A 16,745-nucleotide genomic window follows, 5' to 3' on the forward strand; every position below is an offset into this window, starting at 1 on the left:
TTTGAATTCTGGTCCTCCTGACTTCTGGACTGGTGCTCTATCCACTGCACCACCTAGCTGCCCCAGCCTCTCTTTCTTGCAAAATCCTTTATCTCCAAGATGCCAAGATCGCCCACTGCATCCAGGGCCATCTTGACTTTTGTCATACCACTGAATTTCATTAAAACAGGAAGAGAGAGGAAGATGATGGCTTTGCACAACATTGTCACTTAAACACCATGATGTCATTGGTGCTCTATGAAACGAAAAATATCTTCAGCACTTGTAGCTTTCTCTGATTTTCCAAAAACAAAATGTTTTCTTCTTACCCCAGTCCTCTCTACTTCGTAACGTAATTACTTTTGTAGAAATTGTATCACCTTCCTTTCTGTGGACCTGCTTTGGACCTAATCCTCTCTACAGGTTACTGTAATTACTTTTGTGTAACTTCCCCCAATTGACAAATGGTCAAAGGATATGAACAGGCAATTTTCAGATGATGAAATTAAAGTCGTTTATAGTTATATGAAAAAAATGTCCCAAATTACTACTGATTAAAGAAATGCAAATTACTCTCAAGTACCACCTCACCACCTCTCAGATTGGCTAAAATGATAGGAAAAGACAACCATAAATGTTGGAGGGGATATGGAAAAAATGAAACACTAATTCAGGGGTCCTCAAACTACGGGCCGTGAGCCAGATGCAGCAGCTGAGGACGTTTATCCTCCTCACCCAGGGCTATGAAGTTTCTTTATTTAAAGGTCCACAAAACAAAGTTTTTGTTTTTACTATAGTCTGGCCCCCCAACATTCTGTGGGACAGTGAACTGGCCCCCTATTTTAAAAGTTTGAGGACTCCTGCACTAATGCATTGTTGGTGGAGTTCTCTAGAGAGAATTTGGAACTATGCCCAAAGGGCTATCAAACTGTTTTTGATAGTGCCACTACTGAGTCTGTATCCAAAGGAAATCACAAAAGAGGGAAAAGGACCCACATGTACAAACATGTTTGTAGCAGCTCTTTTTGTGGTAGCAAAGAATTGGAAAAGGAGTAGATGCCGATCAGGTAGGGAATGGCTAAACAAGTTGTGGTTCATGAAGATAATGCAATGTTATTGTTCTATAAAAAATGATGAACAAGCCGATTTTAGAAAGTCCTGGAAAGATTTACTTGAACTAATGCTGACCAATACAAGCAGAACCAGGAATACATTGTACACAATAAAAGCAAGAATGTGAGAAGATCAATTATAAAAGAAGGTTCTTCTCATTAGTTCAGTGATCTAAAGCAATCCCATTAGACTTTGGACAGAAAATGCCATCTGCATCCAGAAAAAGAACTAAGGAGGATGAATGTAGATCAACACATGCTATTTTCACTTCTTTTTTCTGCTTTTTTTTTAATCCCTCCCAGGTTTTTTCCATTTGCTCTGATTTTTCTCTCCCAACATAATTCATAAAGCAATGTGTATCAAAAATAAAACTTAAAAAAGTTATATCATTTCCCTTTCCCCAATGCAACATAACCTCCTTGTGGGCTAACTGTCATTTTATCTTTCAATCCTACATTCATAGCACAGAGATTTGGATTCAGAAGGAACCCAATAAATAGATCTTTATATTGAACTGACTTGCCAATAGTCACACTACCAGTATCCAGTAAGTGGTTTGGAAGTTAAAGATATCATAGTTCTGTGCAGGGAGAGGGAAACTGTCTGAGGCAGATGCTGAAATCCAAAATGGAAAATCTCTGCACCAGCCAATTACTTGGCAGTTGCCACTAATTAGCACTGTGTCAAATGTACAAGTGATGTCTCTCATCAATATTCTAATAATAGAGAAGTGGGAAAAGATCCTTAATGATGGTTTAAAGGGATTCAGTTATGATTTGACTTATACTTAAAAAGTTCACTCTTCTTCCTAAAATCCTTGAAAGAAACTCTCAATGGGAAGTGATTAGAATAATGGGATTTAACTGTTAAAGAGTCCTCTTTTTTTTTTGAATTCTGAGATGAAGTCACTTTGTCTGAAATCAGGGAATCAGACTAAAAATGGCAAATAAGTTTCATACAAAAAGAATGTATAATATATGTTAGATGGAATTTGGTGTAAATCCTGGCTCAAATTTTCTCAGATCATCTGTGAAATGGCCATGACATTAGTCTGTACTTTCTTACTTGCTGGGGAGACTTTCTGGGTAGAAAAGGAACACACATGAAATTGAAAATGATAAAAAACATTATAATATGAATAAAAATTCAAATATATCTGTACTACCTCCCAAGGATGTGGTGAGGTTGTGAGAGTATAAGTAGAATACTTTACCAATTTTAAAGCACCATTTTCTTATTAGGGATAGAATTTGGACCTATGATTACACTGACACAGGAAACAGTTTAGATAAGGATGCAGATCAGCATCTCTTCTGTACCTTCTCTGAAAGGTATCACCTTACAGACTTAAGTGACTCACTCAGGATCACACAGCCCAAAAGTGTCAGAAGAGGAACGTCTACACAGCCCCTTCAGGTTCACAAAGTAACCAACTCCAAGAGATAGGGACTGGATGTAGCACCATTTTGAAGATTAGCATCTATAGCAGGGGTCCTCAAACTTTTTAAATAGAGGACCAGTTCACTGTCCTTCAGACTGTTGGAGGGCCAGACTATAGTAAAAACAAAAACTTTGTTTTGTGGGCCTTTAAATAAAGAAACTTCATAGCCCTGGGTGAGGGGGATAAACGTCCTCAGCTGCCGCATGTGGCCCACGGGCCATAGAGGACCCCTGATCTATAGTATGACTGTAGCAGCAAATGATCTCAGAGGTCATCTAATCCAAACTTTTTTTTTTCATAGATGGTCATCACAGGCCAGAGCCTTGGTCTCTTTCCAGTTTACCAAGTTCATCAGGAAACAGCTGACTTGACCATTGACACACACCTTAGTAGATGTCAGAGGCAGGATGTTCTGAACCAGATTCCAGATCCATCCCTTTCTGATGCTGCCTCCTCACAGATCAGACAGTTAGTGTTCTTATAAAAGCAGAGAATATTCTAGCTGAAGGAAGACTATCAAATCCCTTGTTTATAGATGAAAATTCAGAGGCCCAGAAATGTAAAATGATTTATTCAACATCAGCCAGCTAGCTTTCTAGCAGTTGAACTGGATCAGGCCTTCTAAACAGTAGTGTCAAACCCAAATAGCAATCTACAGGCTATAAATTGGCTTAGAAAACCACAAATTAATATTATCTATGGTATACTGCATTTTCATTTGCTTTGTTAGACATTTTCCAATTACATGGAAGAGTTTTTGACAGTTCTGATGTGCATAACATCCTCCATTCAGACCTTTGTTTCCCTTTTGAAAATTCTATTTGTCTACTGAGAACATGTGGTATTTATTCTTTAATCTATTATCTCTTCAAATGGGTCTCTCTGAATATACAACTCTACAAGGTCATAGCTCAAAATAATATTTTACCGGAAATATCTGCCAGGATTGTTGATAGTTTTTGAGAGAAAAGCCGACTTAATTAAGTAAGTTGGCTTTCCTATGTTCTTTGAGTTGCTGGAAAACCACTATTACTTCATTAGAGTGATTACTGATAAACATTAGTCTGAAAGTATTGTGCCTCAAACTAAAACAATTTACAAAAAAAAAACCCATAAATGGGCTTAGAAGCCATCTGAAATTCTTGCCTAAATCCAAATGGGCACATCATACACTCTTTACTGTAACCCAAGTGTAAACTCTTAATTGTTGACATTTAATTTTCAAATTAATTAATTCAGCTGACATCCTAAGAGACTTATTTAAACAAAGAATCAAACTACCATGTGCAGAAGGCGAATATTTCCTTGGAACTACTGTCAGGAAAATATGTAAACCTTTTTTTAAAAAGCAATATGAATATAGCCAAATTCTTCTAGGATTAAAGAGCATCTTCCATTGAATATCATAGGGTCTTCAAAAGTGAATATATTCACTGTTATTGATTCAGAAATACTCTGTCCCTTGACATCCTTAGCCCCTTGAAAGCTATAGCCTTGAAAATGCTTTTTGGGATTTTGTTCCCACACCAGGACAGAGAGAGATGCACTAAAAATAGAACTTTCCAGTCACAATTTGACTCACCCCATTCTTTTACTGGGTGGGAAATGAGAGGAAAAATAAGGGACTTCAACTACCTCACATGGGAGCAGAGGATGGGTTGAGCAATATGCCTCAGGGTCTGGGCACCAGTTATCATTGAGTTTTCCCAACCTTTGTCAGTTGAATTTCCTTTCCCCCATTAATACTGCAGTTAATGGACTGCTCTCTCTTAACCTGTAAGGTAGGTGAATACTTCAAGTAGGGTCAAACCTATTTTACAGACAAGGAACCTGAGAACGGAGAGGTAGAAATAGTCTGCTATAAATTATAAAGGTAACGACTCAGATTCAGGAGTCACATTCAGATCTCTGTGAATTCCATATATATTACTCTTTTCACAACACATCAAATGAAAGCAGCCTGCCAGCTATGGATTAAGTCCTTCATCTTGTCTTAGGCACAAAGACTATGACAGAAAGAGTATTATGTCAGAAAGGGTAAAGTGGGTTCTTTTCCATATGACTTATTCTCTATTTAGGACTCAGTTTCCTCTCCCATAGGAAGAAGTCAATTGCAATAAATGACTGAATTCCAATTCTACATCTATTATCCTGAGTGATGCTATAATAATTTGCACAGTCAATCAAATTTAATTATCTAGCCATTAATCATTTGGGGACAAGCAGGAATCTTAGTTGGAGAATTTCAGAACCAAAAGCTACTTCAATGACCATGTACAGTTTGGAGTAGATTTTGGAAAAAATCTACTACGAGATACCTAATGAGTGGTAAAGAAGTGCCACATGGAGGAAGAACTGGATTTCTTCTGTTTGATTCCAGAGGACAGTGACAAGTGCAATATACAGATGATGAAGAGAAGCAAACGGACTTCACCTCTGGAAAAACTCTCTAACAGTTATAACTTTATAAAATATGGAATGGGCATTCTTTGAAAGACTTCCATTTCTTTTGTCATCATTTGTCAGCGTTTGATGGTATAGATTCTTTTCAAATATGGTCAGATCGAGATTCCTTCCAATGCTAAAATTCTGTGATTCTGTGGCCATTCATGCTCTGCTTAAAGACCTTTAGTGACAGGGGAATGCAGTCCTTCCTGAGACAACTCTAATTGTTAGGAAAAGCTTTCTTTATATTGACTAAATTTGTTCCCTTTTATTTCCATTCACTGTTCCTCGCCATGGCCTCTGGGACCAAGTGGCACAATCCTGATCCCTTTTCATATGATAGTTCTTCCAATATTGATCACTGGACAACAGTATGGGAGGTCTGGACCACCACCTCACTCCTACACTAAATGAGTTTGTGTTCTAGATAAAAAAAAAAAATCATATCATGAACAGACTGGAAAAACATTTGGGGGTGGGGGGAGAATCACCTATCCAATATATGGATAGAAAAAAGTTTACAACTAAAAAAGGGATAAAGAGGAACACAGAAGAGAAAATGGTACAAGTTTGATTACATAAAAAGTAAATATTTTTGCAAAAACCCAATAAAAACAAAATTAAAATGGAAAAAAAATCAACCAAACCCCGAATAAATGTAATGACCAACTCTAGTCTGAGAACAGATGATGAAATCGCCCTCCTATCAGCATAAAGATGGGGAACTATGGCTACAGAACATTCAGTTAGGTGATATGAGGGACAGAATGCTAGACGAAGTCATATCCTACAATTCGTACTTTCTAGTTCCACGATTCTGGAAAGTCACTTAAATTCTTGGTCTCAGTTTCTTCATTTCTAAAATAGGGATTTCAAAAAGCACCTTTCATGCAAGATTAATGTACCAAGCAAATGAGACATTGTAAACTGCTGTAGAGCATGAGATCAATGCTACTTATAGGTTATCTGATGGAGCAGCAGATTTTGCTTAACCATATTTCCCTATCAGAATAAAAGGTGAAATCAGAATAAAAAGAATTTAAAAGTAAATTGGATCAGAGCACCTCTGTGGAGCACCAGCCCTGTAATCTGGCCTCAGATTAGTTATGTGATCCTGTGTAAGTCACTTAATCTGACTGCCTCCAAAAACTAACTCAATGATTTGAATCAATAATGGTGATCAACTGCCAATTGGGAGCCAAACTCCCAATAAGACTTTTTGTAATCCTGAAATAAGACAGCCAGAGACCAAAACCAAAAGAAAACGAAACAGACAAAGGGTCCTCCCTGTCACAAACTTAAGAATTTAGGTGGCAAGGAAGGAGGTCTATTTTCTGGACCCCAGGGTGTAAGTGACACATGCTTGTATGATAGATGCAGTTCAAATTGTGCTTAATCGACAGACAGAAATAGAAGTCTCTGGTGTATGCTCCAGAGGCTTTGGGGTTTGAGATTTGTTTTCTTTCTGTTGTTGTTCTAAAGTGGCCAGAGGAAATACACATGCAGCTGTTTTGGGGAGGTGTGCCCTGCTCCAGTTCACTTCTCCCTCCTCTTTTACATTACTGAGTAAAATGTTTGCTTCCCAAGGCAGCAGAAACAGAGAAGTGGAAACAAAAGCTGTCCAAAAAGTCATCTAAAGCTGCCTAAAATAGCATCTTTCTAGATCTCCATTCCTTGCCTCATATGCCTGGCTGACCTCCCCTGTGGTAGTCCAATGTCCATTTCTATTCTGTGTGGTTAATGCTTGAAGAATGAGGTGCTTCTTCCCTTATTCCACACAAGATTCTAACTTGGGATACTTCAAATATAAGGAACAGGGAAAAGAAAAAAGGGAGGGGGGGGGAGTATCCAGTCCCAGATGTTACCAGTACTTTCTGTTCTGATGAACAACCTCTCTCATAATAATAAATTTTTAAAAATTAGAAAAAGGAAGTGCTTTATTATTCCAGTTCAGTTTTAGGTGAGTTCTTAATTCCTACTAACCAGACCTCATCAGAACAATCTCACTTCCTTTCAGGAGTCAAGAAGCTAAATCAATGATCAGAATTGGAAGTCCTTCAGCTGTAGTTGAGTCCACAAATCTGTGTGGACTCTAAGATAAGAACAAAGCACCTGCTTTTCCATTACTAGACTCCCTAATTAGCACATGGAGAAATGGAATTAAATACATATATAGAGAATATCACCTAGTAGCCATTTCAGAATACAAGACTAAACCTGGAAAAGACTTCCAATAAGCGCCAAGGGAAATAGTTGTCACCAAGCCCATGTACTTCTCCCCCCCCCCCTTTTTTTTTTAGAAGGAGAGGAATAGAGGTAGAATAGAGGTAGAATCCACTTGTGTAAGGGTAATGAAATTAACAGGCTTAGTTCATATGCCTTTTCAATGTTCCAAGATCATAATATACCATAGTTTAGATGCATTGAAAAATGCACATGTTTAACATGCGGATTATATGCCATTCTAGGGGAGAAGTGGGGGGAAGGGAAAAAAGTTTGGAGCACAAAGTTTTGCAATGATGAATGGTGAAAATCATCTATGCATGTTTTAATTTTAAAAAAAGGAATTGGGCATTTAAAAACATGAAAAAGCAACTAAGTGTCACAGTGGATAGAGAGCCAAGACCTAAGTTCAAATCCGACCTCAGATACTTATTAGCTACATGATCCTGTACAAGTCACTTAATCCGATTTGTTTCAGTTTCCTCATCTGTAAAATGAGCTAGAGAAAAAAAAAAAGTGGCAAACCACTCCGGTATCTTTGTCAAGAAAGCCCCAAGTGAAATCTCAGAGTCAGACACAACTGAAAATGACTTAAAAAAAAAAAATTGGTTAAAAAAAAAAATAGCTAGAAATGGTGAGGGAAGAGGTCTGTCAGTTGAAAGTTCCTAACAGGTAGAGTTGTCTGAAAGTGAAATGTGGAATGGGCTGCCTTGACAGATGTTTCCCTTGATTGGATGATCTTCAAGAGAAGGCATGATGAGCACATGTTGGGGATAGCAAGGTTGACCTAATGAGGTCGTTCCCCATGCTTTAGATTCTGTGAATTCAGAAGAAACATTGTTCTCAGATAAAATGAACATATATTCAAAAACACACAGATATTACTATATGTCTTTAATAGAACTGATATTTTCTTCTACTATAAAGCAAAAGTCCTTAGAGGCTATCTAACTTCCAGGATTTGACTTGGTTAAATTAAGCTGTGCATTTCAGATAGACTGTCACTTCAGCTTCAGATTATTGGAGTCTCTGCACCTCATGGGAAAAAAAAAACAAAACTGGGCATGTAATTGGTACTTCCAAAGATCTGTAATTTTGTCAAGAATGGATGCTCTCTCCCCTGGTGCTGATGGCAACCCCTCAAAAACTTACACCAAAGGATTAAGCAGAGACCTGAGACCTTCCTTTAGAGATAAGAACACTCTGAGCCCCAGAAAGATTAAGCTCAATGTCTCATATGTAGCCAGGAACTGAATTGAGATTTAAAGCCAGAACTGCTAATTCCAAAGCCAACACTCAATATGCTGGTCCAACCTCTGCAAACTGAGCTCTTCTGGTCCTCTGTTAACAAATCCCAGAGTCCACTGGGAATTGGGCTTGTAAAGTCTCCCTAACTGGGTAGGGTCAGTCAGATCTTGCACACCATTAAAAAGTTGGGAGAACCCTAACATTATTTTATTTTGATTTTATTAACTATCTTCCAGAATTCTTTTTACCTCATTGAATTATCAGATTTTCTTCCAAGGAGGGAAGGGCAGAAAGAGATAGGGGGAAAGATATTTTAAAGATGAATGAATATATTGTGACTTTGAGCTAAAAGACTAGCTTGCCCTCTGACACATTACTGGAGTAAAATACTTTACCCCACATTTTGAAACAAGAATCCCACCTTCCACACACATTATGCAATGGAAAGACTCCTGGGGTCATTTTATGCTGTAAGAGATTTTAATGTAAGGATGCTTTGAGAGAAGCTGAGACTTTCAGGGCTTCCACTTAATCTTTACACCTACTTCTATTTCCTTAGTCATTACATAAGTGATTATGTAACAGAAGGGAAGAGGAGAAAAGAGAAGAAGAATATGATGGCTCAACAAAACGAGGCCCTAGGTATGGTAGTCACATCCCTCAGTCAAGTCACTAACATGTTGGATGATGTCCTCCCCATCCCCATTCCGCCAGGCCAGAGATAGCAATCAGTAGAGACAATAGGAAGAAAAACAAGATTTTCAGGTCATGACAGGGTCCTTCGTGCTTTTTGTGGGTTATGGAACCCTTGGGCAATCTGGAAAATTTATGGAACCGTTCTTAGAAAAACATTTTCAAATACATGAAATGAAATATGTTATCAAAAACAAATATCCAGTCCAAAAACACTAGATTAAGAAATCCTGGTATAGAGCATAATACTTTCCAAAGTTTTTTTTTGGTTTTTTTTTGGTTTTTTTGCCTCTAAGAGGACATCATAGAAAGAGCCTTGGGCCTAGAGTTGAGAGAATAGGTTTGGAATCCATCCTCTCGTATTTATGAAGCCGAATGTCTGAATGTCAAGGACAGGAGGCCCTCTGGGTGGGGGAGCACAACGCTGATCATTGGAAGGCTCCAAAATTGTTGAAAGGACAGTAATTTTCTTTTTTCCTCTCCTTCCTGTTCTAGGCTCTGTTTCTGAATCTCATTCTGAAACTAAAAAATGGGAAGTGCACTTTAGGGAAGTAAGAGTGATGTTTCTGAATTCTTAGCATGACACTTTGCATAATACTCTTATAACAAAGAATCTAGTGTTCTTTCTCTTTCTTTCTTTTTTCCCCCAGTATGTAGGGGAAAATAGAAGAAAAAAATAAATCTTCAACAAATGAAAAAAGGAATTATTCAAATAAAAATTTGGTTAAAAACAAAAAACAAAAAATGCAGTGGTACCGTATGTGTAAGCATTCCAAAAGAAGGTCTTATAATGAGTCAGTCTAGGTTTAGGTCTGAATAGCATTTCCTGCTTTTCAAAAATCTTGTATTAAGCTCCCTGAGGTAAACAACTTATTCATTATTAATAATTATAATTGATGATTGTAAATAATAATTACTCTTATTTAGGAAGATGAGGAAACTAAGACACAGACTGGTTAAATGGAATGCTCAGAGTTATATGAAATGTCAATGACAGAGCCAGGACAAGAAATCTATGTCTCCTGCTTCCCTATCAGCACAGAAACTCCCAGCAGAACAGAAAAAAAAACATTCATTATCACCATAATAGTCAAGAAAAGGATGTAACATTAACATCTAATGAAAAGCAATTACGCCAACCTTCTTTTGTCCTCATGTATCCATTCAATCACGGAGGGCAATGCCCCATTATTATTATTAATCATTTAATGGGAAGTACCTATTGTGGAAGAACCTATCAGAGTTCAATTATCCTTTCTTTCAGTAAATCAAATTGTTCAGTGGCAGCCACCAGTAGGAATTGCAGTTTTAAATATTAGACAAAGTGGATTTATATCCATCATGCATAAAACATCATTTTAACAACACTGTAGTATACTGGTACCTATGAATATATTATAAATCATACTCTGTTCATGGATGGGGACTGACAAATGATTTAAGGTATAGAAATGCGTGGAAAATTAGGGAAAGAACACAAGTAAGGTCATTGCAGAGCTACATGATGGAAGAGATGGCTTTCTCTTTCAAATGCTAACTGCTATGATACCCAAAATGTATTGCTTTAAAAAAAAAAAAAAGTTTCTGGCTAGCTCACATCTCACGCATTCAAAATTATTAGAGGGAAATATTTAATATATTAAGTCAAAGGTAGATCCTGTTGTTTTCCATCATTTTCAAAAAGTACATGGTTCCTACTGATGCTGAAAAAAATATACCTAACACCAGTTTAAAAAATAAAATCAGCCAGTTCACAAATCACAATTTTAGTAACAAGCTGCCACCTAGTGGACCAGCTCAAAATTTAGCAGAAAAGAGACATTTCCATGGGTGATGATGTCAATGAATTTGATTTCCTGAGACCACAGATTAAGAGCTTTCTGGCTCTTTCTAGATCATTTGGTTTAACTTGCTCATTTTACAAATGAGGAAACTGAGGCAAGATTAAGCATTTGTCCTAGGATCACACAAGAGACTCAAATTCATCAGTCTGCCTCTCATCCTACAATGAGAAAATGTATACATGACAGAATCAGCTATGCACATCTTCAATTGAGGTCCATTCCGCCCCTGATTCTATTGGAATTAGTTGTTAAGTTTCCTCAAACAAGTCAAATAATGATTTGAAGTTGGCAAGTTCATATAATATTATCTAGGTAGGCTGACAGTCTGAATTAATTTGGCCATTCGCTCCCAAGAGAATAAAATGGCTTTCTGCTATTGCAATAAAAGTAATAAAAGAGGAAACAGAATGTGTTTTATTTTTGTAATCCAGATGCACTTAAAACTATCAAGCTTCCCTCTTTCTCTAATAGCCTCATACTGCACACCTGCAATTCAAAGATTCAACTCTAATTCTAATAAGGATCCGCCACTGAGATTAAATATATCTCCTTCTTATAATATTCCACAAACTAAGACTTCTCCAGGATCTCACCCCATTCCTCTTTCTGAACAAAATGTCAGTAACTTAAAGAAATAAGCAAGAAATATATATATATATATATAAAAGAAATGAAGGCTTTCAGAAGCCTTCTGAAACACTGGCTATGAAAATTTTTCCCAGCTTTATATTTCCTTTCTAATCTTGGCTTTGTTTTGTTTGTATAACAAACTTTTTAATCTAATGTAATCAAAATTGTCCATTTTGCATTTCATAATATTCTCTAGTTCTTCTTTGGTCATAAATTTCTTGCTTCCTTCTGATAACAGGTAAACTACCTCTTGCTCTCCTAATTTGCTTATAGTATCACCCTTTATACCACAATCACATACCCTTTTTTGCTATGGGGTGTGAGATGTAGGTTTATGTCACATTTCTGACAAAAATTATTTTCCAGGTTTTTCCAACAATTTTTGTGAAATAATGAGTTCTTATCCCAGAAACTGGAGTTTTTCGGGGTTTATCAAATACTATATTATTATAGGTCTTCACGACTGTGTCATGTGGACCTATTTTACCCTATTCCACTGAGTCACCACTCTATTTTTGAGCCAATACCATATTTTTTGATGACTGCTACTTTATAATATAGTTTTACTAAATCTAGTACTGCTAAGTCACAGTCCTTTGCAGTTTTTTCCCATTAATTACCTTGATATTCTTAACCTTTTGTTCTTCCAGATAAATTGTTATTTTTTTCCTAGCTCTATAAAATAATTTTCTGGAAGTTTGGTGTGGCACTGAACAATACAGCAATTTGGACAGAATTGTCATTTTTATTATATTTAACTTGCCCCTACCCATGAGTAATTATTTTTCCAGTTTTTAGTTCTGACATTATTTGTGTGAAAAGTGGTTTATAATTTTGTTCATATAGTTCCTAGGTTTGTCTTAACAGGAAGCACCCAAATATTTTAACTTGTCTACAGTTATTTTTGGAATTTCTCTTTTTATCTCTTACTGCTGGGCTTTGCTCATAACATACAGAAAAGCTCATGATTTATATGGGTTTATTTTATTATGTGGGTTATTATCCTGCAACTCTGTTATTGTTTCAAGTAGATTTCTAGATGATTCTTTAGGATTTTCTAAGTAAAGGATCCGTTCTTAATATATTTTTACCAATGCACATAATTTTCACAACTTCTTCGGAATCTGTGATATCATCAATTGGTAGATTCTACCACCAACACAAGTGTCACAGCCTCTCATCACCATAGGATGATCTTGATTTTCTGTGACTGATAAAGTCATTTCCTGGTAGCTAACACTTTCTGATTATGAACCACTCTAATTTAGGTTGACTGGTCGTTGGATGTTTCAAAAATGTGTATCACAGTTATTCTTTTACCTCCCTCTATTCTATGTATTGAAATAATTTCATTTCCTAAAGAAAAATAATAAATTGATTAAATCTAAACATTAGATAAAGCACAGTCTGCTGGAACAAAGATGGGGAGATCTAACATGGTAGATTAAGTTTCATATTATGATTTTATATTAATATTGTGATTCATTTAGACATGTTTTATCACCTACAGAACAGACATATCATATGATCCTAGGCTTCAAACTGAAAAGGTCGCTGACCACAACCGCTTTATCTGATAGATGATGATGCTGGGTCCAGAGAAACGCCCAACATCCCATAGGCAGTTCTTGAACCCATGTCTTATTCCCAAGGCAACGCTCTTCCCATTTCTTTCCTACTTCACAGCCCAGACACTGAAAAAGAAGCTCGTCCAGAGAAAATAGATGGAAAGATAGTAGAACGTACTAATTACCTCTTGGTTGTCCTTGTTCTGGGTGGCCCAGAAAATTTTGTGATAAAGTGTCTCCATTGAATTGCTGGAATCAGATCTGTCAAAACAATGGCGATCTAAGACTTCCAGAGTGTGCAAGACCCTACTGATAGTGACCCCTAGAAGAAGAAGAAATAAGCACTCAGTGATCCGAGTGAAAATCAAGTCCACAAAGTTCACCCAATCAATAATTAATCGATAAAGCCAGCACTAACAATTTTCAAGGCATCCTCAGAAAATTCAGCCCCAGCAATAAGGAAAGAATCCATATGTGGTTCAAGTATCCAACACATAAAATAAGTAACATTACTAGAATTTTTACCCCCAGGGAGGGAGAGTTATTTGAATGGTGAGTGCCAGTTTAAGATTACCATTTAAATTAATTATTCTTGCCAGTTTTTTCTGTTATTAGATTCTGAGCTCCTCAAACACTTTGGCACACAGTAGGTGTTTAGCACAATGACTGGTACATAGTAGACTTGAAAGAGCTGGCAGTACCCTCTGAATTTGGGAACCCTACTTAGGGTTCTATCTACCATTGATCGAGTGTTTGTATCAAAATACATTTCTTTGTATGAAAAGGATTTCTAAGAATCAAAGACAAGCCAGGGGGGCCCCAGAGCCAAAACTATTTATTCATTTTTGCTTTTAAATACCTGCTGTTGATTCTTGGCATTTGTCAAAAGACCATCGAACCTCTACGGCCCGGCCCCGACGCTTTATCTGCTGCTCCACCTCATAGATCTTTGCCCGAACCTGAAAGATGATTGCTTCTAATTAGCTTCAGCTTGCAAAGTCATAATTCCAATCTCAATCATGTCAGGCTTCTCTGCACGAGTAAGGCATCCTACGGTGTGCTCACATTCTTAACAGCATTAGGAAATGGCAGCTCATTGCTCAAGGATGAGCCATTTGGGGGGATTACAGGGAGGGGGAAAAGGAGTTTACAAGCTTCACTGAACTACCCCACTATCAATTTTGATAATAATGAATGTCAATTCAGAAATATAGCACGAGTAAAAATTTCAAGGGCACGATACAGTGAGAACTCTAAAACAGATTTTCTTAGCTGCTGTTCTATGGATAAGGGGAAAAAATAAAACTTCAAAATGTCCCCAACTAAAGGAAATTAGTAGCAAACCTGCCATTCAAACCGCATAATCTTTTAATCCAGATAATCCAGCATTCCCTCTAATGAAATAATAATTACTAAGCCATCATAATTAACACTCAAACGCTGCCATGGAAATAATCACCTATGTCCACCACTAGTTCTGGTCTCAACTGAATGGTAGAAGTCATCTGTCCCCATCCTTAACATATACACACAAAGTTCCATATTGTCTCTTAAGGGGAAAAAGAATGAAAAGGAGCAACTCTAATAACTAGCATGATATGGGAATAGGGATTTTATATCATTTCCCTCTTCCCACGCTCTACTATTCAATCAAACTGGCCTTCTTGACGCTTTTCATACACAGACTCCATTTTCCATTTCTGTGTCTTGACGCTGGCCATCCCCCGTACATGGAATATATTTTTCATCTCACTTTTGGCTTAAAGAATCCATAACTTCCTTCAAAACTCAGTCCAAGATTCACCTTGTACATGAAACCCTTCCCCACTGCTAGTGCACATTACTTAATATTTATTACACACACAGTATCTCCCTAATAAAATGTAATCAACTTGAAAACAGTGACTATTTCACTTTTGCCTAGTATATAATAGGCCCTAATGAACGCTTGATCAATAATAAAATTATGATAATATTTATTTTATAAAAATAAACACAAAGATAACCTGTGAATATTTCTTTTACCTGAGCTGCTTTCTCATTGATGCTGGTCTTTAGTCATCACAGAAACATCGATATGAAAACTATAAGGAATCCTTAACTTTGGCCCAAAGTTAACTCTCATTTTAACTAGTGCCTTGAGGATTGCAAGGTATTTTACAAAATATTGATCCTCACAACAACCTAAGGAAGTGCCGTGTCCAGGGTGAGAGACTGCTATTAAGTGCCTATGGCACATCTGAACACAGGTCTTCCTGAAAACAAATCCAATAATTTAATTACCACATCCACTGTAAAATAATGTACTGAAAATGGACAATTTTCCATTTTAAAGGAAAAACCTACCTGTTGATTAAATGCTGAATTTCCACCTGGCATAGGCAAACTGGAAGGAGCAACTTGAAGTAAATCCAGAGGAGAGCCCGGGTTAACGCTTTTATTTTCATTTGTGGAATAATTCCACACCAAGGCACTTGGGCAACAAAGAGTTACAGTCTGAAGAGAGACAAAGGGGAGCAATTCAGTTATTGAGGGAAATTGGGAGATGATGACCACTGAATATTTTGCTCCCGTTCCCATCCAATACAAGGCAAGAATAAGAAAATCCACATTTCACACACAAAAAGAGGAAAGGAAACCTGTAAGAAATTGTAAGGTGACTGAACAAGTCAATATCAGGCTGAAATACATTTCTCAACCTAAAACCCCACTCCCACAGATGTGAATCTGAAATGAACCATCATCTTTTCTTCTAAAACTGGGAAGAAAATTAATCTTCATGAAAATAAAGATGTCTCTGATTAGTCATTTGTTTTTTAATTAGAAATTTAATTAAAATGTTGAATTTTCTTAGATCATCAAATCTAAAACAGCATCTTAAAATAAGTATTCTCTCTGCATCTGTCTTACTTTAATGTGATCTTCCAATAACAATATTTTTAGAGAATTTTTTTTGAAAACATCATAACACCTTACAAAAAATTTGAATTTGGGGTACAGCATATAAAAAATTAGATAAAGGAGAAAATGAAATCCAAAACAGTTATAACTATGGAGTACAAAGCTTAATCCTAGCATTTTAGGGGGAAAGTAGGAAAAAAATGAGGAAAAATAATCAAAATAAAGTCTGTTTGTTGTTGTTCAATCATTTTTCAGTAGTGTCCGATTCCTTCCAATCCCATATGGAGTTTTCTTGGCAAAGATAATGGAGTTTTCAATTTCCTTCTTCAGCTTATTTTACAGATGAGGAAACTGAGGTAAACAGGGTTAAGTGAATTGCCCAAGGTCACACAACCAGTAAATGTCTAAGACCAAATTTGAACTCAGGAAGAGAATTTTCCTAATTCCAGGCTCTGCATTCTATCCACTCTGCCACCTAGCTGCTCCAAATTATATGGTAGCAATCAGCAATTATAGTCAGAAATTTCAATTTGTAAAATCACTTGTAAAAAAAAACCTATGTAAAAAGAAATGGGAATGGATATTAAAATCTGAACAAAACCTGTTCATCTCACCTTTTTTCCCCTCATTTCACAAAATACAAATTATTTCTATTGCATC

At 36.7% G+C, this 16,745-nt stretch overlaps 1 protein-coding gene across 14 annotated transcripts in view; it reads right to left on the bottom strand.

Moving 5' to 3' along the window:
• MED12L (mediator complex subunit 12L) overlaps positions 1-16,745 on the bottom strand; it is a 370,226-nt gene that overhangs the window by 267,382 nt on the left and 86,099 nt on the right. For all 14 annotated transcript variants that reach the window (XM_031957753.1, XM_031957757.1, XM_031957758.1 and 11 more), the window contains 3 exons: positions 15,531-15,680; positions 14,044-14,143; positions 13,370-13,506 (listed from right to left, as the gene is read on the bottom strand). In XM_031957753.1, coding sequence (XP_031813613.1) covers positions 13,370-13,506; positions 14,044-14,143; positions 15,531-15,680 — 387 coding nt within the window. The remainder of the gene's footprint in view (positions 1-13,369; positions 13,507-14,043; positions 14,144-15,530; positions 15,681-16,745) is intronic.

Source organism: Sarcophilus harrisii, chromosome 3, assembly GCF_902635505.1.
Source record: "Sarcophilus harrisii chromosome 3, mSarHar1.11, whole genome shotgun sequence".
NCBI lineage: Eukaryota > Metazoa > Chordata > Mammalia > Dasyuromorphia > Dasyuridae > Sarcophilus > Sarcophilus harrisii.